The following is a 24,331-nucleotide window of genomic DNA, read 5'->3' on the forward strand; positions in this document are numbered from 1 at the left end:
CTTTTTTAATCTCTGGAGTCTAGCACAGTGTATGGCATATATGTATATGGCATATAGACATACATATATATATTTGACAAAGGAATTTTTAGCCAATATTGAACCTGGCAGAATAGTTACTAAATAATATATGTTGAATGAATACTTACTGAATTGCTTCATTTCATCCCTACAACAATCCTCAGAAGTGGAATTGTCTCGAGCATACAAGGAAATTGAAAGTATGGAGATTAAGTAATATGCTTAGGGTCACAACTCTAATTAGCAATAGAACTAGAATCTAAGAAACACAGGACTCTTGACTGTAAAGCCTGTGCTTTTCAACACTAGCCTTCCTGTGGAAAAAATGTAAAGAAGAATCTTTTCCCATATCTCTCAAAATATTTCAAACTAGATTATCAGTTTCTATAAAAATGAAATAATTTGCTATTATGTATTAGGCCAGCTATTATTCCCCTTTTATAGTTTAAGGTGGCTTGCTCAAGGTCACACTGCTAGTGGAGGAACCCAGGTCTTCTGACACGGCTGTTTTCCATTGTTGCCTCCAAGTGATGACTTTAGATGGCAGAAGTACATGGAATGAGTACACATACAACTGATGAAATGTAAATAAGCTCTATGTATTGTACCAATTAAAAAGAAAAAGAAAAAAAACAAATCATTTCTTAGGAAACATGCAGCACTCAAAGTAAACATTTTTTTTAAATGTTTAAAAACCTAATTATTTATTTTAAAGCCTGTGGAAAAGAACTAAATTTGAAATTTGATTATTGGCTGAATGTTTCACATAAGCATATGAGACAGTCTGCCTGTTGGATTTCCATAGATGACTGCTTAGAATAGAATAGATAGCAGATAGACAGCTAGACTAGATACCCCTCCAAACAAATAAACAAATAAAGTTGTTTTTTTACTCTTCTCCAGTGTAAGATTAAAAGGAATTAAATTTGTTGAGGTAGGGTAGTCAATTTTAATAGAGGATATCAGGTGTATCTTAACTCCAGTATACACTGCTACTTAAATTTGTGTTGAAAATAAGTTATTTAAAAATGTAAAATTTAAGTCTGCATTTTTGTGGATTAAAGTTCTTGTACATGGTGGTATAATTTCATGTATGCCTTTGAGATATGTGTATATCAACTATTTGAGGATAAAAGTCCAGAAAGAATTAGGGTTGCATTTAAATGCTTATATACAGAGTGATAAGAGATGAAAGTACTAGATGGCTTAATAGATGTTGAGTGTCATTTTGCAATGGAGCACATTTCTAGGAAAGACTTCATTCCTTGGCACTGTGCTAGAACTTCTATTTTTGTTTCACTTTGTTTTTCTTTTTTGCATTGGCTATATAAAAGTATAGATGACAATTGTGTCAGTCTGGCTTGATACACACTTCGAAAGTGGGTCTGGTTTCTGCAGAAGCTCACTAATGTCAGTTGAGGGCTTTAAAAAGTATCTGATGTGGCTCCAGATGGTACCTTCTCATGGTAAATGGGAGTTATCTTTACCTTGGGTTTGGATTAAAGGCTGTTTATGGTGGCACTGGATAGCAGTTAGCCCTGCTTGGAAAAACCTACAAGTTTAGGGCATCCCAGGAAACTTGGTCTTTTATATTGCTCTTAGTGATGAAATGGGGTTTAAGATCTTGGAGAAGGAAATGGCAAACCACTCCAGTATTTTTGCCGGATGACCTTGCTGGCAGGCTATAGCCCACAGGGTCGCAGAGTCCAACACCACTTAGCAACTGAGCTTTTAGAGTAACCCCAGAGTCCCAGAGGGCTTCTAGGAAGAACCCGCCTGCCAATGCAGGCGATAAAGAGACGAGGGTTCGATCCCTGGGTCAGGAAGATCCCCTGGAGGAGGAAATGGCAACCCACTCCAATATTCTTGCCTGGAGAATCCCGTGGACAGAGGAGCCTGGCGGGCTACAGTCCATGGGATTGCAAAAGAGTTGGACACTTTGAACTTAGCAACTAAACAACAACAATAAATATAGTACTTTACAAAATATTTGAAGAGTTCACTTTTCTCGGATTCTTTTCCATTCTTTGGGGGCCTCCCTGGTAGCTCAGATGGTAAAGAATCTGCCTGCAGTGACAGAGACCCGAGTTAAATCTCTGGGTAGGGAAGATCCCCTGGAGAAGGGAATGTCTACCCACTCCAGTGTTCTTATCTGAAGTGGATAAAGGAACCTGGCAGGCTATAGTCCATGATATCGCAAAGAGTTGGACACCACTGAGTGACTAACACTTTCACTTTCACTTTTTCCTGTTCTTTGGCAACTTTCTACCTTTTTTTTTTTTTTGGCCATGCTGTGTAGCATGCATTATCTTAATTCCCTGACCAGGGATGGAATCCATGTCCCCTGCTATGGAATCACAGAGTCTTAACCACTGGACCGTCAGGGAAGTCCCTGCAACTTTCTACTTTTTCATGTTTGTCTTAGCTTGTTTATCTGTTACGAACTCAGAAGAATATGACGTAGAAAAATGGGTTGTCTCACATACTTTTGTTACTGTAAAACATGAGTGTTGGGATTTTGTTCTTTTTTACGCCAACTTGGAATATGCATATTGCTGTTGATGCTATGGATGTAACAGAGGAAGATATGGACCACCCTCCCCCATTCTTTTCCTGCCACTGTAGAGAAAGTAAATAGTCTAAAATACTTGCAAAAAATTAAGTCCTGTGTTGTAACGACATGCCATTGTTCTCCTACAGTGTGATAAATGTACACAAAAATGTATCAATGCTATTTTTTGAACAATTCCAGAAAGATCCAAGGAATAAAATAATTAAAATTATCATTTATCACTCAGTTTTGTCTTTTCCTTATGCTAGAGTTGCATATCTTAATATATTAAGAGTTGGTCTCTTAAGCAACCCCATTGACTATACAATCCATGGAATTCTCCAGGCCAGAACACTGGAGTGGGTAGCCTTTCCCTTCTCCAAGGGATCTTCCCAACCCAGGGATTGAACCCAGGTTTTCACATTGCAGGTGGATTCTTTACCAGCTTAGCCACAAGAGAGGCCCTTATTTGAAATATGGAACACTAATTCAGAATTTTGCTATTTGGTTAAAGAATAAACTGTTCCATTTCTACCCCAGCTGGGTATACTCAGTTCAACTCTGATATTAATCACCCATAGATTAACACCACAGGAGTTTGTGCAGTTCCCACCAGTTAAAGGTTCAGTTGTCCAGATGCCATTGCTTCCAAGGCCAACCACACTTTTAACTGACTTGACTATAGATTTGGGAGTTCCTGTGACCCCTTGGGTTAATAATTTGCTGGAACAACTCAAAAGAACTACATAAACCACTATACTATCCTTCTTCTAGCTTCCTTATAAGGGATACAACTTAGCAACAGCCCCATGAAGAGACAAATGAGGCAAGTCATAAGAGGAAGTGTGAAGTTTCCATTTTCTTTTATTCCGGAGTCAGTGTGCATCATTCTCCAGCACATGTTCATTACCCAAGAAGCTCTGCCATGCCTCAGTGTCTGTGGAGTTATCATTGGGATCTTCATGACTGATTGGATCCTTAGCAATGTGATTCAGTGCATCTCCAGCTCCTTTTCTCTCTTGGAGGTCAGGCTGACCTGAAGTCAGCCCTCTAATCAAATAGTTGGTCTTTATGGGGTCCAGCCAGAAATTATCCTGAATCTATCTAGGGCCCCACCATGAGTCACCTCATTAGCATAAAGACACTCCTATCATTCAGGGAATTCCAAGAGTTTTAGGAGCTCCACCCCAGGAAATGGGATCAAAGACTACACATATTGACATTTACCTTTAAAAAAAAAAATAGCTGGTCAAGCAATTTAAATATTCTTTATATACTTACTTGATTTTAATAATTGCACTAAATTAGAAAATATATATGATGAGGACAACATTTTAGAAGCCAGTTTGCCTTTTATAATTTGTTTAGTGAGTAAAAAACAAAATGCTATAAAAAAAAATACTAAGATGCAATGGTTTTTATTTTGCTTTGAGGGATTTTGTTTGTTTCTCTGGGCAAGTGTTCTTGAGTGAATGGAAATATATAAATGTGATTTAGACAAACTTTCAAGAGCTCACTTGCTTATAAACAGATGTTTATTCAGATCTATGCTATTTGTTTTCCTGTTGGTGGTACAGTGAGAAGACGGCGATTGTCACCTCTGGTATTGAGAGTCATGAGGGTGTCAGCCCAGTCATTTTACTCAAAGGCTGAGATGTACAACTGGTTTCTCCCAGTGTGACAGTCTCTAAGGTAGCCCTCCTGTTTACTTCTTTGGGTAATCCCCTCCCTTTGAGTGGGCAGGGCTGTATAAGACTTTATCTTGTCAGCACACTCACTCTCACTGTCCTGTTGGCCTTAAAGAAGTAAACTTTTGTGAACTTCCTGTGAAGAGAACCATGTGGTAGGGAGCTGTGAGTAGTCCCTAGCAGCTGACTCTGGCCTCCGGCTGAGCAAAATACTGAAGCTGAAATGAATTCTGTTAACAACCTGAGTGAACTTAAAAGCGGCTCTTCTCCATTCAAGCTTCCAAATGAGAATGCAGCCCAGCCAACAACCTTGATAAGAGCTACATGATACCCCGAAGCAGAAACCCAAGTAGCCTGTGTTCTTGGAACAATCCTGAAGAGAGGGGAAGTGAGAAGATGGGGGGTGGAGGGAGAGGGAGGGAGGGACCAACTTGATTCTAAAGATTTGTTTCTCAAATTCTTTTATTTAAAGGTCTTAGTGAAGTCTTCAAATATTTAAATTACACAGTAGTGTGTTTTGAAGAGAATAGTAAGAGCCTTGAGTTCTGTTCTAGGGTCAATAGAATTACTAGGGTCAGATGAATTACTTCTGCTTACTGAGAAAGTTGTTAAGAGGGAAAATTGTCAGTTTACTACCTCTGAAAAATTTTGAAGAGAAACGATCAAGTTAAATCAAGTCCAATTTCTAAAATGGTTTCATATTTTTATGGTAAAATACACATCACATAAAATTCACCAACTTAGCCATTTTTAATTGTATGGTTGGGTGGTATTAGGTGCAACTGTCATCACCACCATCCATCTGTAGAGCGCTCAATGTGCAGAACTGAAACTGTACACCCATCGCCCTCCTCCGTTTCCCCTTCCCCTCAGCCCTTGAAAACCACCACTCTGCTTTCATGTATGAATCTGGCTGCTCTAGGTAGCTCATAAAAGTAGCATCATATAGTGTAACATTTGTTAGAATTTTACTCCTTTTTTAAAGCTGAATAATGTGTCATTGTATGTATATTTCCAGCTTCCCTGGTAGCTCAGCTGGCAAAGAATTTACCTGCATCGCAGGAGACCCCCGTTCGATTCCTGGGTCAGGAATTTCCCCTAGAGAAGGGATAAGCTACCCACTCCAGTAACCTTGGGCTTCCCTGCTGGCTCCACGGTGAAGAATTTGCCTGCAATGTGGGAAACCTGAGTTCAATCCCTGAGTTGGGAAGATTCCCTGGAGGAGGGCATAGCAACCCACTCCAGTATTCTTGACTGGAGAATCCCCGCGGACAGAGGAGCCTGGTGGGCTACAGTCCGTGGGGTCGCAAAGAGTCAGACACAACTAAGCAACTAAGCACAGTACATGTATATATACATATAATGTAGACACGACATTTTGCTTTGCTTCCACTTTTTACAGCTACCAAATTCTAAATTTTAAGGCAGAGAGAATATGGCTAATTAAAATTATTTTAGATGGAATACAAATTTTAGGTCTACCCTCTGTCATAATGCCTGGAGGGTTAGTGAAGAATCTGCCTGCAATGTGGGAGACCTGGGTTTGATCCCAGAGTTGGGAATATCCCTTGAAGGAGGGAATAGCTACCCACTCCAGTATTCTTGCCTGGAGAATTCCTTAGACAGACGGAGCCTGACAGGCTACAGTCCATGGGGTTGCTACAGTCCATATAACTGAGCAACTAACACTTTCCATTTCTGACATAATGAATTCTCTTAAAATCAGTATCTGTACTGTATTTATGCCATTTTAGTTTATCTTTGCATTTTTGACAGTGTTGTGATATTCATGACATATCTATGATTTATTTGATTTTCTAGCTCAAGGGTAAGCAAATTATGGCCTATGCGCCAACCTGCCAGTTTTTGTATGGTCTACAAGCTAAGAATAATTTTTGCAGATGTGTTAGTACTCAGTTTGATGATAGAGGTACCAACTGTGAACCCCCATTAAGCAAAATCCCAAGTGATCTCCAATAAGAAAAAGGAATTTAATGTTAAAAAAAATTGAATTTTATATTTACTGCAGTGTTTTAGGGAGTTCTCTTGGATATGGTGCAATGGGTTGGTTTGATTATATAAACATTTAAGAAAATGTGTGGAATGCATAAAAAACTAATTTTTAAAATTAGTGGAATGGTAAAAGCTTTTTGCTATGAATCTGATAGGTAAAGACTTAAAATCCAAACTCTATAGAAAATTATTATGAATCTTTAAAGTCAACAATCAGTCTCCACTAGATAAATGTCACTAATAGCATGACGTATTTCCTGCTCATTTGAGATCCTACTCTTTGGACCCTCAGTGTTATTTCAGCAAGTCACACTTTTTCACATCTTACTTTTTGTGTTTGCATATCTTCTATCTGCCTGACTAATCTCCCTGAAGACTCAGTTAAAACTTTGATTTTTCTTTATAACCTTTCCTTCTCTTTTGCAACCGCTTTTAACTATAATCATCCATATAAAATATAGGTTGTTCATTTTATGAAAATAAATAAATTATACTTATGATTTCTACTTTTAAGTTATGCTTCAATTTATTAAAAAAGTTACAGAAACAGCAACAACAAATTGTAGTGAACTTCTAACTACTTGGGAAAGTCTCCAAGGCAAAGCTTCTACACCATCTCTGCAGCCTCTGCAAATGAATGATGTCTCCTTTCATCACAGCTATTTGCTAGTATATCACGTCTGGTTATTCATACTTCATAGGACAATTCCTATTGTATGCAGAGTTTGACTTCACTAGGCCAACAGCAAAAGATTTTTCAGCAAACTATGTATCAATGTCAGAATACCACACAGTTGTAAAACATGTAGAAATGGGTAATTGAGTGAAAATAGTATATAATTTCACTACAAATCTTTAAAAATCGTTCAGTCAGAAAATGTCATGTAAGAGGTTGGTGCATTAAGGTAAAGAAATTCTTAGTTTTTTTTGTCCTATAAGATTCAGCTGAAAACTAAAGTTGTTAAGTTTAAGTAATAACACATACAGGCTTTAGCCACTGCCACAAAAACTAGTAACAGGAGTTCCCCTCTCTGATTTACAATGCAAATCAGTTGAGTAGAAAAATTATCAACAGATAATGTCAACATTATTGACATTTCTCCCTTGTTAACATTAAATTTTGACTGTATTTATATTGACTATACTTTTGTGAAGTGGTAAAAGAAAGCCAAAAATGTATTTTATCATCATCTGTAGGTATTCTAGGAAGCTTATGTCATTCAGTTCTGGATTAACTTTCAAAGTGACTGTTGAAAATTCTTAGAATGTTTTAGGAAATGTTTAAAAAAATTTTTTTCAGAGGAAGTGGCAAATAAATGAGTGCATAAGGGTTCTTCAAATTGATTTTTACTTTCATCCTCTTCTTTAAATGGAATTGATTTTCCTCCTATAAACTATCATAAATTATAGAAGTCCTCTATGATTGGTATTTGATAGATTTGCTCCTTCACTACATTGATATACTAACATTGCTACAATAATATGATAATATCTCAATACAATAATGGTGATAGAAATTTTGTATGGAATTCTAGTGAAATTTCTTCACAATAATAAATGGTTTTGCTGGTTCAGTCATAAAAATAATAAAGTTCTAGTCCTATTGATGGTGGATTAGATTGTAACTTAATGCAAAGAAGAGCATTAAAATGAACTTGTTTGTTACAAATCAAAGAGTAAAAATATTAGACATAAATGGTGGTTCCCCCAACATTCAGAGTAATAGATAAGTACTTATGAAACCTCACTGATGGAACTTTTAATTCCCATTATCCATTTTCCTAAGTAGAATAAACCCTGAACCTGAATCAGGTTTTGCCTGCAAATCAAAACTGCACCATTCGATTTGAAAAGACTGAGGCAGATATTTTTTAAAAGCTTCAGAACTGTTTGGGAAAGACAGATAAGTGGTACAGAAGTAGTCACATTGATTAATTATTACTTTTCATGCACTGTAATATAGAAGAGAAGTTAGATCTTTAGTCATGAGTTAGTCTTAGGTCTGTCTCCCACTTTTTATGTGACCTTAATCACCTATCCTCTCCTTGTCTTGGGGTACTATATCTTTCTTCATAAAAATGTTGGAAGGTTTAAACAAGAACTTATGTATGTGTGTGTGTGTGTGTGTGTAGTTTTTAAATGATGACTGGCAGATAAAACAGTATTACATGTTAGCCACTCCTGTTGTTATCAACAGATAATGAGTATTTACTGTCAGTCACTGTGCTGAGAATGGGAAAGTGCTGCCTTAGAGAATTCAGTTTACTGATGCTCAGGGCTCTACTTCATCTTCTCTACTTTTGTCCTAGTTCTTTTTTCCTATATCTTGTATCTTATTCCCAAGAGAATAAATTCAAGGTTCTAGTTTAATCTCATTATTTCATTTTCCCCCAGTCTTACTGATATATAATGTCATATTAAAGTATACAACACAATGACTTGATATATGTATATGTTGTGATGCATTTACCACAAGTTTGGATAACATCCATCAGTCTGTAACCAGAGTTACAATTTTTTTTTCCTATAAGATAAGTAAGTCATGGGGATGTAATGTACAGCATAGTAACTATTATTAACAATACTGTGCTGTATATTGCAAAGTTGCTAAGAGAGTAGATCAATCTTTAATTTGTACCTAATATGTAAAGAGATAGTTAGAAAATTGACCTGCTGAGTAAAATAAAATATTTTAAGGTCATTTAAATGTTTATTTTATAGATGTTTGTTTGCTACTGATGGGTGTGAGCAAGTTAGATATTCTATACCGGAGACTACTCCTTACAAAACTTTTTATCAGAGGATGGGGAAGGCCAGAGGATCTCAAAAGGTAAGCAGTTTCACTGCATGCTTGCTCCAAGTTTGTTGTTTTAGTAAACATTTAAAATTTCATTTCAGTTTTTAAAAAAGTTTTTTTCTATAAATATAAAGTGATTGGTAAGCTAAACATTAACTATTAAATAAGAAAGGAAATTATTTTTTCTCTTTTATCTAATTATTGCTGTTAAGTTTTAACTCACATAATCATAAATTGAACTATTTTAAAAGAAATTCAGACTTAAAAATAAAGAGCTCTCAGGCATAGATTTTTAACTTTGGTAATTTATTATTGCTTAGAGTTTTCAAGGACTGAACTTTCTTGAATAACTTGAATTTGTGATGACTATAAAACTGTGATATACTGTATAGCTCATGTAAACATTTGGATTTGTGAAAATTAATTCAGTATTTGCACACTTAATTTTGAGGCTTGCATATGTTAATTACTTTCAGAACAATGATATTTCTCATGTTTTTTCTGAAACAGAATTTCAGTTTTGAAAAAAAAGCCTAACTTTTTAATTATTAAAATGAAATTTTAATACAATTTGTAAACTGGACTTGCTAATTTTTAGTTACTTTTCATCAGTCTCAATATAACGGGAATAATGAGTTTTTTCCTTTTCCTCCCTTCCCATAATAGACTCTTTGAATTTAGAAAGATTATTGGAAATCGAGAAAGATGTCAGAATCTGGTTTCAAGTGATTATCCAGTGTACATCGATAAGGTATTAAAATGAAAGAAATGCAGTTATAGAAATTCAGGTTTCATATAACTGTGTGGCAAGAGTGGGCTGAATGTTGGAGTATAATAACAGTGAATTCTAAAACATGAGTACAATATAGATTTTTTTCATTTAATATTTTTTAAAATGTTATTATTGTATATATTCTAACTGAATGCTTACAATAACTATCTGCATGTTTATATAGGAGCATATTTTTAACACTTAGATAAATATAAGAAAATGTTTAGGGCTGGATCTTTTTGAACCTCATCTTTTATCTTTAGGCTCAAGAAAGTTAAAGTAAATTATTCAGCATTTCAGAAGAATTACAAATAATACAAGGAAGTACTCAAGTTAGAGAATCAGCACATGAAAAGTTGTTACCAAAACAATTGTTATATAACATCAGGGAATTCTTATAGGGTACAGTTAATTGCTGAGAGAAGGGTAGAAAGAAAATGCTATAAAATTAGAGAATATGAGAAAATATTTTTGAAATAGTTCTACTTTTAAGCAACCATGTTTTTTTGTAAAATATTTCTAGATTTATGTAATTGGATACTTAGTGTTGTTGGGGAGGAGCTGCAAATGATTGAACTTCACATCCCTCACTGCCATCAACCAAAATAACCCCACTTTCATCTCTTTTATATATTGGATATCTCTAGAAGATGTCATTTTTTCAAAAGACCTTCACTGCTAAACACAGGATCTTGTAAATTGGAAATCCCTCCTCTATACCATATAGCAGTTCCTTATATCTTCTAGATTTAGAACATTTCTCCCTCAAACTTTGCTAAATATTTCCATTTTCTCTATTTTCTTCTACTAAAGACTCATAGGCTTAAACAAATTTAAAACATACCACATAAAGATCAGAACTCTAGTTCTGGCCACTTTTTACCCCCTATTTCCATTTTCCTCCTTGGGAGGAATTAACTGCTCGGATTTTAGAATGCTTTCTTGCAGATATCCTTCCTCTCCCCCAACCTTATCTCACTCTCACTCTCAGTTTTCAAACATTGAGAAATAATTCAAATACAGAAAAATCACCCTTTAAAAATGTACAATTCAGTGTTGTTTTTTATTATATTCCAAGATGTGCAACTATCCCTGTCTAATTCCAGAGCAGTTTATTGCCCCCAGAAGAAACCCTATACCTGCTAGTTGTCACCTGCCACTTCCCTAGCCTCTCACCTGCTGGTAGTCACTCATTTGTTGTCTGTCGATTCACCTGTTCTGGACATTTCTTATAAATGGAATCATCCGACATGTGGCATTTTGTTTCTGGCTTATTTCACTTAGCAGATTTTTAAGGTTCACCCATGTTGTACCGTGTACCAGTGCTTCATTCTTTTTTATGGCTAAATATTCCAATGTAAATATGTATACTTTGTTTATTCATTTATTGATGAGCATTTGAGTTGTTTCTACTTTTTAACTATTATGAATAATAATGCCATGAATATTCATGTACTAGTGTTTTGTGGATATACATTTTCAGTTCTCTTGGGTATACACATAGGAATGAAATTGCTCAGACACATGGTGATTCTGTGCTTAAATTTTTAACAAACTGTCAACTGTTTTCCAAAGTGTACCATTTTAAAACTTTCCCACAAGCAGTGTATAATGCTTGCAATTTCTCCACATCCTTACTAATGATTCTACTTGCCCTAGCCTTCCTAATGGGTGTGAAGTGTATTTTATTGTGGTTTTGATATGCCTTTCCCTAATGACTGTGATGTTGAGCATCTTTTCACATTCTTATTGGTCATTCATTTGAGAAATATCTGTGAAACCCTTGCCCACTTTTAATTGGGTTATTCATCTTTTTTAGTGTTGAGTTGTAGCTTGCTTAATTTTTAAATCTATATTATGTATGGCTCTGAGAGTGTTGTTGTTTTTTTTTTCCTTATCCAATTTCCATTTATCCCAACACTATTTGTTAAATTATTATTCCTTTTCACATTAGGTTGTGCTGCCTCCTTTTTCAAATAATTAATTCTTCTAAAATAGATAAAAGTTTAAAACTATAAGAGGCACAAAGATGGCTAAAATGTAAAGATTTCTTGGATTAGAATTTCATATTATATACATTAGGTCTCTTTACCATTTTTTTTTAAGAAAATGCAATGTAATCCCAATTAAAATATTCAGTTTAGCACTAAGGTCCATGAAAGGATCCTTAAATTATTTTTGAGAAGGACTCAAATATATATTTGCGGGGTATTGTCAGATCAGGAATACCTGAAAAGGAAGTGAAAGTGAAGTCGCTCAATCATGTCCAACTCTTTGCGACCCCATGGACTGTAGCCTACTAGGCTCCTCCATCCGTGGGATTCTCCAGGCAAGAGTACTGGAGTGGGTTGCGAAGAGTGGTAAGTAAAAGCTAGTTCAGTCATACATCAATGGGTATTGTGAGGCACAGCATACGCAACACAGCCTGATACTGGTTTAGAAATAAAATATATGCTAATAAGACCCAATATATGATTGGAAATAATTTGTCAAAATTTATGGAAGCTTACTTAATGATAAAGTAGTATTCTAAGTCATTTGCAAAAAAAATGTGGATTATTTAATAAATAATGTTGAAACAACTGGCTACATATTTGTGTTTTCTAAAAAGGTTGATATAGGACTTGCCTGGTGCCTCAGTGGTAAAGAATCTGCCTGCAATGCAGGAGACAGGAGTTTGACCCCTGGGTCAGGAAGATCCCTGGAGAAGGAAATGGCAACCCACTCCAACAGTCTTGCCTGGGAAATCCCATAGACAGAGGAGCCTGATGGATACAGTCCATGCAGTCTCAAAAAGAGTCGGACACAACTTAGTGACTAAACAACAACAAAAACCAATGTACATGTTATAATAAATTATTGTTATTGTTCAGTCACTAAGTCATGTCCAACTCTTTGCAAACCCATGGATGCAGCATGCCAGGCTTCCCTATCTTTCACCATCTCCTGGAGCTTGCTCATACTTATGTCCATTGAGTTGGTGATGCCATCCAACCATCTCATCCTCTATGACCCCCTCTCCTCCTGCCCTCAATCTTTCCCAGCATCAGGGTCTTTTCCAATAGGTTGGCCCTTCTCATCAGGTAGCCAAAGTATTGGAGTGTTAGCGTCAGTCTTTCCAGTGAATACTCAGGGTTGATTTCCTTTAGGATTGACTAGTTCAATTTTCTTGCTGTCCAAGGGACTCTCAGAGTCTTTTATATAAAAAAAAAAGGTTGATATATTTAGCTTCCAAAAACACTGTTTTGTGTTTCTGCCTTTAATGAAATAATGTGGTGCTTTCAGTTCAGTTCAGTCACTCAGTCGTGTCCAACTCTTTGTGACCCCATGGACTGCAGCATACCAGGCTTCCCTGTCCATCACCAACTCCAAAGCTTGCTCAAACTCATACCCATTAAGCCAGTGATGCCATCCAACTATCTCATCCTCTGTCGTCCCCTTCTCCTGCCTTCAGTCTTTCCCAGCTTCAGGGTATTTTCCAATGAGTCAACTCTTTGCATGAGGTGGCCAAAGTATTGGAGTTTCAGCCTCAGCATCAGTCCTTCCAATGAATATTCAGAACTGATTTCCTTTAGGATGGAGTGGTTGGATCTCCTTGCAATCCAAGGGACTCTCAAGAATCTTCTCCAACACCACAGTGCAAAAGCATCAGTTCTTTGGTGCTCAGCTTTCTTTATAGTCCAACTCTCACATCCATACATGACCACTGGAAAAACCATAGCTTTGACTAGACAGACATTTGTTGGCAAAGTAATGTCTTCACTTTTTAATGTGCTGTCTAGGTTGGTCATGACTTTCCTTCCAAAGAGTAAGCATCTTTTAATTTCATGGCTGCAGTCACCATCTGCAGTGATTTTGATGCCCAAAAAAATAAAGTCTGTCACTGTTTCCACTGTTTCCCCATCTATTTGCCATGAAGTGATGGGACCAGATGCCATGATCTTAGTTTTCTGAATATTGAGTTTTAAGCCAGCTCTTTCACTGTCTTCTTTCACATTCATCCAGAGGCTCTTTAGTTCTTCTTTGCTTTCTGCCATAAGGGTGGTATTATCCGCATATCTGAGGTTATTGATATTTTCCCAGCAATCTTGATTCCAGCTTGGGCTTCATCCAGCCCAGCATTTCTCATGATGTACTCTGCATATAAATTAAATAAGCAGGGTGACAATATACAGCCTTGACATACTCCTTTCCCGATTTGGAACCAGTCTGTTGTTCCATGTCCAGTTCTAACTGTTGCTTCTTGACCTTCATACAGATTTCTCAGGAGGCAGGTCAGGTGGTTTGGTATTCCCATCTCTTTAAGAATGTTCCACAGTTTGTTGTGATTCACACAGTCAAAGGCTTTGGCATAGTTGATAAAGCAGAAGTAGATGTTTTTCTGGAACTCTCTTACTTTTTTGATGATCCAGTGGATGTTGGCAATTGGATCTCTGGTTCCTCTGCTTTTTCTGAATCTAGCTTGAACATCTGGAAGTTCATGGCTTGGAGAATTTTGAGCATTACTTTGCTAGCCTGTGAGATGATTACTTTACTAGCCTGTGAGAATCCCATAAACAATATGTGATGCTATACTGCTGATTTAATTTTGACTATTATCCTGATAAAGATTTTTTTTAATTTAAAAAAATAACTATTCAAGGGGGAAAAGTTAGGTGTTGAATATTAGCAAATGCCTTTGCTGTATATGCATTACGACATTTTTCCTTACATGACTTATCATGTCTTTCCTTACATGACTCTTACATCAATAGCTTGCCTGAAAATAAGCCATTCTGACATATATAATGTCAACCCTTATTTGACAGTGGTAAATTATACTTTGTTTGTAAGTTGTTTTTATACTTATCTTTATATTGTTGAATTCTTGTAACGAATATTTTATTTTGTTATTGTACAAATTGTCTGTGTACAAATGAGCTTTACTTAGAGATTATTTTCCCAAATAGACTAAAGTAAAGGAAATGAAGGAGCCATGCCTCTAGAAAGCAGATGGTGCAAAAGGATACATAGGAGTAGGAGTGTGTGCTCAGTCCTGTCAGACTCCTTGTGACTCCATGGACTGAAGCCCACCAGGGTCCCCCGTCCATGGAATTCTCCAGGCAAGAACACTGGAGTGGGTTGCCATTTCCTTCTCCAAAAGGATACATAGTCATGAAGAAAAAAATGTTTTAATTAAATAGAACTTTTAAATAGAAAAACATCTATGATAGACTGAGATACCTTCATCCTTGTGTATACAACTTGATTTTGCTTTTTTTTAGATTGAAGAGCAATCAGATTGTAAGATCCTAGATGGACACTTTGTTTCCCCCATGGCCCATTATGTGCCTGATATCATGCCAATTGAATCTGTTATTGCTAGGTAAGAACTTTTATTTAGAAAGTTAAAGTAGTAGGTTGTTTATGTTGCTGTATGCAGTTAAAGCAATGTCATTATTTCAAGTTACTTTTTAATTACAATAATTATTCAGTATTTTTCCATTAAAATGTAGAGGGAGAGTAAAAGTTTAAAGTTTAGTATATAAGATAAAATTTTACTACAATGGTTAAAACAAACTCATATAGGAAAAAACATTATAGAGGAGACCAAAATACTATAATAAAAAGACAACAAATAGAGAGATATTTTCTGGGGAGGCATAGTTTGCTTTTACCGTCAAACATAAAAGTTTTAATAAATCCTGTCATACACTCCAAGTTGAAAAAAAGATACCATGAACTATTTTGTTGATACGTCAACAGCTTGTACAGCCAAGCATTTCCTGCAAGGAGAAAAAGTAGAGCTATCTAAAGAATTGTTTTTCTAGGACTTAATCATATTTGTTGATGTCTTTACAAAATAAGAAAATTTCATGTTGCATATATAAAGTTGTGGTATTGAATAAGGTAAAAATGATTATGATAAATTCTGTGCTTATAATTAAATATTTTAACACTGTAATATAAAGCAAATTTACAATATCTTTGTTGCCATTGGGCTAACAGTAGTTTAATCAGTCACTTACAATTTAAATGTCAAAATTCTAAATGACTTTTTTCTCACAAAAAATTTAATTATGGAACTTTAAAGAATTCAACGTTTGTATTTAAAGCGTTTTAGTTTCACTGACGTGTCGTCTTATTCTAAATAGGTTCCAATTTATTGTGCCTAAAGAGTGGAACAGCAAATACAGACCTGTATGCATTCATCTTGCTGGAACAGGAGATCATGTAAGACTTTATTATGACACCCACATACTCTCCTTAATAGATGTGTTTGTTATATTTTTTAATTTAATTTTTATTTTATATTTGAATATAGTTTATTTACAATGTTGTGTTAGTTTCAGGTGTATAGCAGAGTGATTCAGTTATACATATCATATATCCATTCTTTTTCAGATTCTTTTCCCTTACAGGTTATTACAAAATATTTAATAGAGTTCCCTGTGCTATTTGTCCTTGTTAATTATCTATTTTATACATAGTTGTATGTGTTAATCTCAAACCTCTAATTTACTTACTGTATCCTTAAGTATGTCATCTTTTCTTTCCTTAGCACTACTGGAGACGACGAACGCTAATGGCTCGTCCTATGATTAAAGAAGCCCGAATGGCCTCTTTGCTGTTAGAAAACCCTTATTATATCCTTTTATAATACCTTGAAATCTTTTATTTATTTATTTATAGATTTAGTATCAAAAGGAATCATAGGTACTATCCAGCTTTTCTACAGTGGTGAAATTTGTCAGTTCAGAAAATGCTTAAGAAGTAAGAAGCAAGAATGAAAAGAAGTGAAAAATTGTTTCATAACTTTTTAAAAGGCAGTTTATGGATTTTATTTCTATTGTATAATAAAGATAAACTGCCCTTCTGGTTCCTTTGAGTTTTATATGGGAAGTCAAGTGTTTGACTTACTAAGGAAGCTCATATTTTAAATGCATTTACATTTCAATATCAGTTGAAAAATAAATAAATAAATATCACTTGAGGTTTAGAAACAGTTCTTAACTTAAATTTCAAGATGACATCAGACTATTCCCAGAAGAAGGAAGGAAACTGATGCACAGATATAAAGAAATGTTCAGCGTTGGTGGTAATAACAGAAATGTAAAGTTAAAGCAGCAGTTACAAAATATTTAAAAAAATAAAACACAGTAGCCATGAGGCTGTTGTGAAATGGGCACTTTCATTACTGATGACTGTTGAGCCTTTGAAAGCATTTTTACTGTATGCATTGTGAGCCTTTAAAAATCTCACATCCCTTGACAGAGTCATATTAATTCTGGGAAGTTTACTCTAAGGTTAAGCTATTAGAAATAGCTTAAATGTCTAACAGTAGAAAGATGGTTAATTAAATTGTGGTTTATAAATTGGAATGTTATATGATTGGTTATTTTATGTTTGTTACTTTTGCCATTTACTACCTGTATAACCTTGAACCTTTTAGTGCCTCAACTTTTCCTTCATAAATGGGAATAATCTCTTAGGTTATTTAAAGTAGTAAATAATTAATCCTTTGTAGAACAGTGCCTGGCAAATAACAGTCATTCAGTAGATTTTAGCAAGTTATTACTAACAGTTTACAATAATGAATGAAAAGTATTTTTAATGCAAAAATAATGTATAAAACTATATGACATAGGTATAAAAAAACCTAGAACAGAAAATCCATTAAAAAACTGTGAAAAAAAAAAAAAAAAAAAACTGCAGAAGTGAAAATGTTGGAAAGAAGTATACCAAAATATTAATATGGTTGTCTGTAGATAAAATAGTTTTTCTTCAAACATGCTTTTCTGTATTATCAAGATTTTCTATAAAAATGTATACATGAAGAAAGAAACCAATAAACTTCATTTTAAAATTAAGATGAAAATTACACAACCTTGTTGAATATACTACACTTGAATTGTACACTTTAAATTGTACATTGAAAAAAAAAAAGACAAGAAAAAAAAAATTGTACATTGAATTGTACACTTTAAATGGGTGAATTGTGTGGTTGTGACTGTATTTCAGTGAATCTTTTTTAAAAAAGAAAAAGACTTAAGTTGAAAAACTTGAGAACTTATAAACAGCCTATATGAGATAACTGGAAAATAGTTATTTCAGCATTAAATTGTCTTCAAATTTAACTGCTTAAGTTAATGTGTTTTGAGACACAGTGTATTTAATTATTGTAAAATTTTCTCTTTGACCCACATCCTTAAATGGCTGCAGGAAACCCAAGGACCAAATGTAAGTATGTGTTACCTTCATTTTCCAGTCTTTATACTAAATTTTCAGCAATTCTGAAATTTTTGGTAGGCTAACCATTTTTAAGTTTAATGTCCAAGTGTTACTGGGGAAGATTTTCTGTTATAAAACTGAAAATTTAATGCATATTATCTTAAATTGTTATTTTAAACTTTTTGCAATGTCTAATAAAAAGATAAATAAGAAATTTTAATAGGCTGACTAAAGATATATTTTATTTGTAAAACTGTAACCAAAGAAATTAAAAGACTTTCCCTTTTTAAGATAACATTTAGTTTGTGAAATGAAACTCTACTCTCTTTATTCTTGCAATGTGTAGTATAGGTAATCTGAAGATAAGGTAATCTTTTTTTTTCTTGTCTTTTAAAATGATGAACTTTTAAATCAGTTCTTTTGTGTTTCCATAATTTATTAATATATTGTGCTTGATTTTGGTTCATTCAATAGATATTTGACCCTAACCACTGGTAAGATAGCAACAAAACAAGGTTCTTACTTCATAGAGTTTATATTCTAGTATGGGAGCTGGATAAAAATAAAAGATAATTTTAGGTGCTTCTCAATGCCATGAATAAAATAAAGCAGATAAATGAGAGAAAGAATTGTAGGGGGTGAGGGCATGGTTGAAGCAGTATCAGATACGAGGACATGATATAATGAAAAGGAACTTCCGGGAGATAGTGAAGGACAGGGAGGCCTGGCGTGCTACAGTGCATGAGGTCACAAAGAATCGGACATGACTTAGCGGCTAAACAGCAACAACAGCCATGCTTTGCATTTTACTGTATGTGCTTTGGGAAACCTCTGGAGAATTTCAAGCAAAGGAGTGATCTGATCTATGTTTTTAAAGGCCTATCTGGCTTACTGGAGCAAGAGTAGCAGTAAAGTAGCTTCACATAGGAGACTATTACAATTCAGTTCAGTTCAGTCGCTCAGTCGTGTTCAACTCTCTGCGACCCCATGAACCGCAGCACGCCAGGCCTCCCTGTCCATCACCAACTCCCAGAGTCCACCCAAACCCATGTCCATTGAGTCGGTGATGCCATCCAACCATCACATCCTCTGTCTCCCCCTTCTCCTCCTGCCCTCAGTCTTTCCCATCATCAGGGTCTTTTCCAATGAGTCAACTCTTCGTATCAGGTGGCCAAAGTATTGGAGTTTCAGCTTCAACATCAGTCCTTCCAATGAACACCCAGGACTGATCTCCGCTAGGATTGACTGGTTGGATCTCCTCACAGTCCAAGGAACTCTCAAGAGTCTTCTCCAACACCACAGTTCAAAAGCATCAATTCTTCTGCACTCAGCTTTCTTTATAGTCCAACTCTCACATCCATACATGACCACTGGAAAAACCATAGCCTTGACTAGACAGACCTTTGTTGGCAAAGTAATGTCTCTGCTTTTTAATATGCTGTCTAGGTTGGTCATAACTTTCTTTCCAAGGAGTAAGTGTCTTTTAATTTCATGGCTGTAGTCACCATCTGCAGTGATTTTGGAACCCCCAAAAATAAAGTCAGCCACTGTTTCCCCATCTATTTGCCATGAAGTGATGGGATCAGATGCCATGATCTTAGTTTTCTGATATTGAGCTTTAAGCCAACTTTTTCACTCTCTTCTTTCACTTTCATCAAGAGGCTCTTTAGTTCTTCTTCACTTTCTGCCATAAGGGTGGTGTCATCTGCATATCTGAGGTTATTGATCTTTCTCCCAGCAATCTTGATTCCAGCTTGTGCTTTCTCCAGCCCAGCGTTTCTCATGATGTACTCTGCATATAAGTTAATTACAATAATGCAGGGGAAATTTTGACTAAAGTCAAGTGGTGGCAGAGGAAATGAAAAGAATTACTAATGTACGTTAGATAAAATTTACAAGTTGAAGTGGTAAGACTTATTAAAAAGTTGGATATTGTGGGTAAGAGATCAAAAGTTCTTCCTTGGACATGTTAAACTTGTAATGACCATTAGACCTGCAAGTGAAGAAGTAGGAAGATGGAAGGTGCTGGGGAGAGAGAGAGAGAAGTCATGTGTTCAAAGTGGTCATAACAGGCTTCCCAGGTGTCTCAGTGGTAAAGAATCCTCCTGCCAAGCAGGAGACCTGGGTTCGATCCCTGGGCTGGGAAGATCCCCTAGAGAAGGAAATGGCAATCGACTCCAGTGTTCTTGCCTGAGAAGTCCTATGGAAGAAGAGTCTGGCAGACTACAGTACATGGGGTCACAAAGAGATGGACACAATTTAGCGACTAAACCACCACCACCATAGGTCTTTATAAAGTGGTGAGAACATGAAAGAGGTACAGACAAAAGCACAGTGCAGTGGAGGCAAACCTATATTCTGTGAAGGATAGTTTAGAATCTCCTTTTCGAAACCTTGTGGAAGTTAAAATGCAAAACTAAATAGTTCGAGAATTCTTACTCAGGAGCCATGCCATAAATTCAAAACTAGGTGTGTCATATAAGTGGTTAAAAAGCAAGAGGTTATTGGGTTCTAAGAAGCAGCATAGGTTTGCTAGGAAGACTGTGACTTCGGAGTCATAGACATATTTTGGAATCATAACTTGCCATTTGCTAACTGTATGGCCTTGGTCTCTCTAAATATCAGTTAACTCATTTATGAAGTGAGAATACTCAATAATTTCCTCCATGAAAGATTGTTCAGAATTATGTTTATAAGTTTATGTTTATAAATTATGTTTATAAGTTATCCTATCAGATATTATATACCCAAGAAATATAATACATTATTTTGTTTTTCTTGAACAATTCTAAGTAAGAAATTGCTTATAATTTAAATTATGATAAACAGTTCTCTCTCACTTCCATCTCTCTCTCTTTCTCTCTCTCGCAAAGCCATCGATGCTTGCTTTCATCAAAAATGGTTAAACCATTTGAGAGTCAGTCCGTTGTTACAAAGAACCACTGTCCTAGAACCTACATTAGTAACTTCTATGTAAAAGAGCCAACTGAAGTGGAACTAAGAATTCAAACTTCCATACCAGGCTAAAATAAGTAATCAGGAGAACTATGATCATAAATAGAAAATTGAAACAAGGATAGAAATACAATGTAAGGATAAATAGGCCTTTTATGATGATGAATATAATTTATTTTGGCAAAAGATAGCATAGTTTCTATAAAGAGAAACCTGCTTTATGGACTTAACTCTAAGAGGATGTGGTAGGACAGTGGAGATAAGCTCTCTGGGAGCCAGAGTTCTGTTTTTCAAAACTTTGCATTCCTATGGCACTTGGTTCTTTACACATAATTATTCTACATAGTCACATAATAATTCTACATAATTAGTCTACATATAATAACCATTGACAAAGTGAATTTTTATACATTCTGGCAATGTTTCCTATAGGAATATGTTTTTATGTGAATTAAATTTTGACAAATAGATTATAACTTGGTCATTTTAGTAATAAAGTCATATTTTTAATCATTATATAAGAATGGTTCTGGATTCTAAAAACATGTAGTAAAATAATTCTTACAAGTAAATACTTATATGTAAAATCAGTTTCTAAAACAGAAAGTTTCAGTTGAATTGGTGTGTTTAAATTCATCAAAACATGTATTTTTATAAAAATTATTTTTCTAATAGTCAAGATTTCAGTAATTCAGGAGACTAGTATTAGGTTGAATTCTTTTACATTGCTATTTATTTTCCTTTTGTTATTATTGCCTTGTTTCTTTTTTAATATTTTAATTTTATTGGAGTATAGTTGATTTACAATGTTTTGTTAGTTTTAGGTGTGCACCAAAATGATTCAGTTATACATCTATTCATTCTTTTTTGGATTCTTCTCTTACATAGGTTATCACAGAATATAGAGTAGTGTTCCCCATGCTATACAGTATGTCTTTGTTGGTTATCTATCTTATATATTGTAGTGTGGGCATGTTTATTCCAAACTCCTGATTTATCCCTCCCCTTCACATTTCCCCTTTGGCAGCCTTAAGTTTATTTTCAATATCTGTAATTCTGTTTCTGCTGTGTAAATAAGTTCAAAGTTCAAAGTTCTGCTTTGTAAATTTGTATCCTTTTAAAACTAGATTCCTCATATGAGTGATAGCATATGATAGTTGTCTATCACAAGTTGTTCTTTGTCTGACTAACTTAGTACGATAATCTTGAGTTCCATCCATGTTGCTGCAAATGGCATTATTTCATTCTTTTTTATGGTTGAGTAATAGTCCATTGTATATATATACCACATCTTTATCATTCTTCTGTCAGTGAGCATTTAGGTTGCTTCCGTGTCTTGGCTATTGTAAATAGTGCTGCAGTGAACACTGGGATGAGTGTATCCTTTTGGATTTTGGTTTTCACCAGATATATACTCAGGGGTGGGATTGATGGATCATACGGTAGTCATTTATTTTTTTATGGAACTTCCATACTGTTCTCCTTAGTGGTTATAGCAATTTACATTCCGACCATCAGTGTAGGAGGGTTTCCTATTCTCCTACCCTCTCCAGCATTTATTGTTTGTGGACTTTTTGTTAATGGGCATTCTGACTGGTATCAGGTGTTACTTCATTGTGGTTTTGATTTGCATTTCTGATAAATTAGTGATGTTGAGTATCTTTTCATGTGCTTTTTGGTCATCTGCATGTCTTCTTTGGAGAAACGTCTCTTTAGATCTTCTGCCCATGTTTTTTGAGTGGGTTTTTTTTTTTTTTTTTTTTTTATAGAGCTGCATGGGCTCTATGTCAGTCGCTTTGTTTACAAATATTTTCTCCCAGCCTGTTGGTTGTCTTTTTGTTTTGTTTATGGTTTCCTTTGCTGTGCAAAAGGTTTTGTGTTTAATTAGGCCTCATTTGTTTATTTTCATTACTCTGGGAGATGGATCAAAAATGATATTGCTGGACTTCCCTGGCAGTCCAGTGGTTAAGACTCTGTGTTTCCAATGCTTGGGGGTACAGGTTCAATCCCTGGTCATGGAACTAAGATTCCACATGCTGTGTGGTGCAGCAAAAAAAAAAAAAAAGATATTGCTGTGATTTATGTCAAAAGAGTGTTCTGCCTATGTTTTCCTCTAAGAGGTTTTTGTTTTTTTTTTAATTTTATGGCCACACCATGCAGCATGTGAGACCTTATTTTCCTGACCAGGGATCAAACTTGTACCCCCTGCATTGGACGTGCAGATTTTCAACAACTGGACTGCCAGGAAAGTCCACTAAGACTTAGTATCTGGTCTTACATTTAGGTCTTTAATCCATTTTGAGTTTATTTTTGTGTATGGTGTTAGAGAGTTTTCTAATTTCATTCTTTTACATGTAGCTGTCCAGTTTCCCCAGCACCACTTATTGAAGAGACTGTCTTTTCTCCATTGTATATTCTTACCTCTCTTGTCATAAATTAAATGACCATAGGTGCATGAGTTTATTTCTGGGCTTTCTATCCTATTCCATTGATCGAGATTTCTGTTTTTGTGCCATTACCATATTGTCTTGATTACTGCAGCTTTGCAGTATAGTCTGAAATCAGAGAGTCTGACTCCCCTAGACTCCATTTTTCTTTCTCCAGATTGCCTTAGCTTTTCGGGGTCTTTTGTGTTTCTATACAAATTTAAGAGTTTTTTTGCTCTGATTCTATGAAAATTATCTAGTATTAGGTTTCAATTCTTTTATATATATATTTTTTTAATGTGAGCTTTAAGCTCTATTGTAATTTTTTTTTCCTAAGAAGGGACAACTATAAATTTGTTTTTCCTTTTATTGATGTGGTAATTTAACTAAAAATTGACAATATAGAAATATTATTTTCCCATACATATTCTAACAGTTTTAAGTTCTGTCAAATATAAATAATATGTTCTCTGGATTTCAAAATAGCTCAGTAGTTGAAATTCAATGAAGATTGTATGTAGTAGAGCAGATACAACTTTTTAAGTTTTAGGTGATTAATATGTAGAACAATGTTAGCAGCAATTTAATTTTATCAACTTATACCATTGTTTTATTAATACTTAGCTATCTGGTCCATTAAAAGAAAAACATGCATTTTGGCTGCGTATTGTAAATGTGTGTGTATAAAAATGTAAAAACATAAATAATTTTCTCTTTTGTTTTGTGAGGCTAGAAGGTCCAGCTTAAAAAACGTGTCCGACCTTTTTGTGATGGGAGGAGCTCTTGTTTTAGAATCTGCAGCTCTCTTGCACTGGCTAGAGAGGGAGGGCTATGGACCTCTAGGAATGACCGGAATATCCATGGGAGGACACGTAAGCATTTTCATTTCAACTTATA

The 24,331-nt window shown here is 35.1% G+C and overlaps 1 protein-coding gene across 6 annotated transcripts in view; it reads left to right on the top strand.

Annotated features, from left to right (window-relative positions):
• Nucleotides 1–24,331, top strand: part of ABHD18 (abhydrolase domain containing 18) — a 40,341-nt gene that overhangs the window by 1,319 nt on the left and 14,691 nt on the right. For 4 of the 6 annotated variants that reach the window (XM_043902404.1, XM_043902402.1, XM_043902400.1 and 1 more), the window contains 7 exons: nt 8,995–9,103; nt 9,737–9,821; nt 15,107–15,207; nt 15,977–16,055; nt 16,384–16,468; nt 18,035–18,062; nt 24,168–24,306. In XM_043902404.1, coding sequence (XP_043758339.1) covers nt 8,995–9,103; nt 9,737–9,821; nt 15,107–15,207; nt 15,977–16,055; nt 16,384–16,468; nt 18,035–18,062; nt 24,168–24,306 — 626 coding nt within the window. Of the gene's footprint in view, nt 1–8,994; nt 9,104–9,736; nt 9,822–15,106; nt 15,208–15,976; nt 16,056–16,383; nt 16,469–16,901; nt 16,935–18,034; nt 18,063–24,167; nt 24,307–24,331 lie in introns of those variants that run through there. The other 2 variants (XM_043902406.1, XM_043902405.1) reach the window with 2 other exon arrangements.

Source organism: Cervus elaphus, chromosome 5, assembly GCF_910594005.1.
Source record: "Cervus elaphus chromosome 5, mCerEla1.1, whole genome shotgun sequence".
NCBI classification, from domain to species: Eukaryota; Metazoa; Chordata; class Mammalia; order Artiodactyla; family Cervidae; genus Cervus; species Cervus elaphus.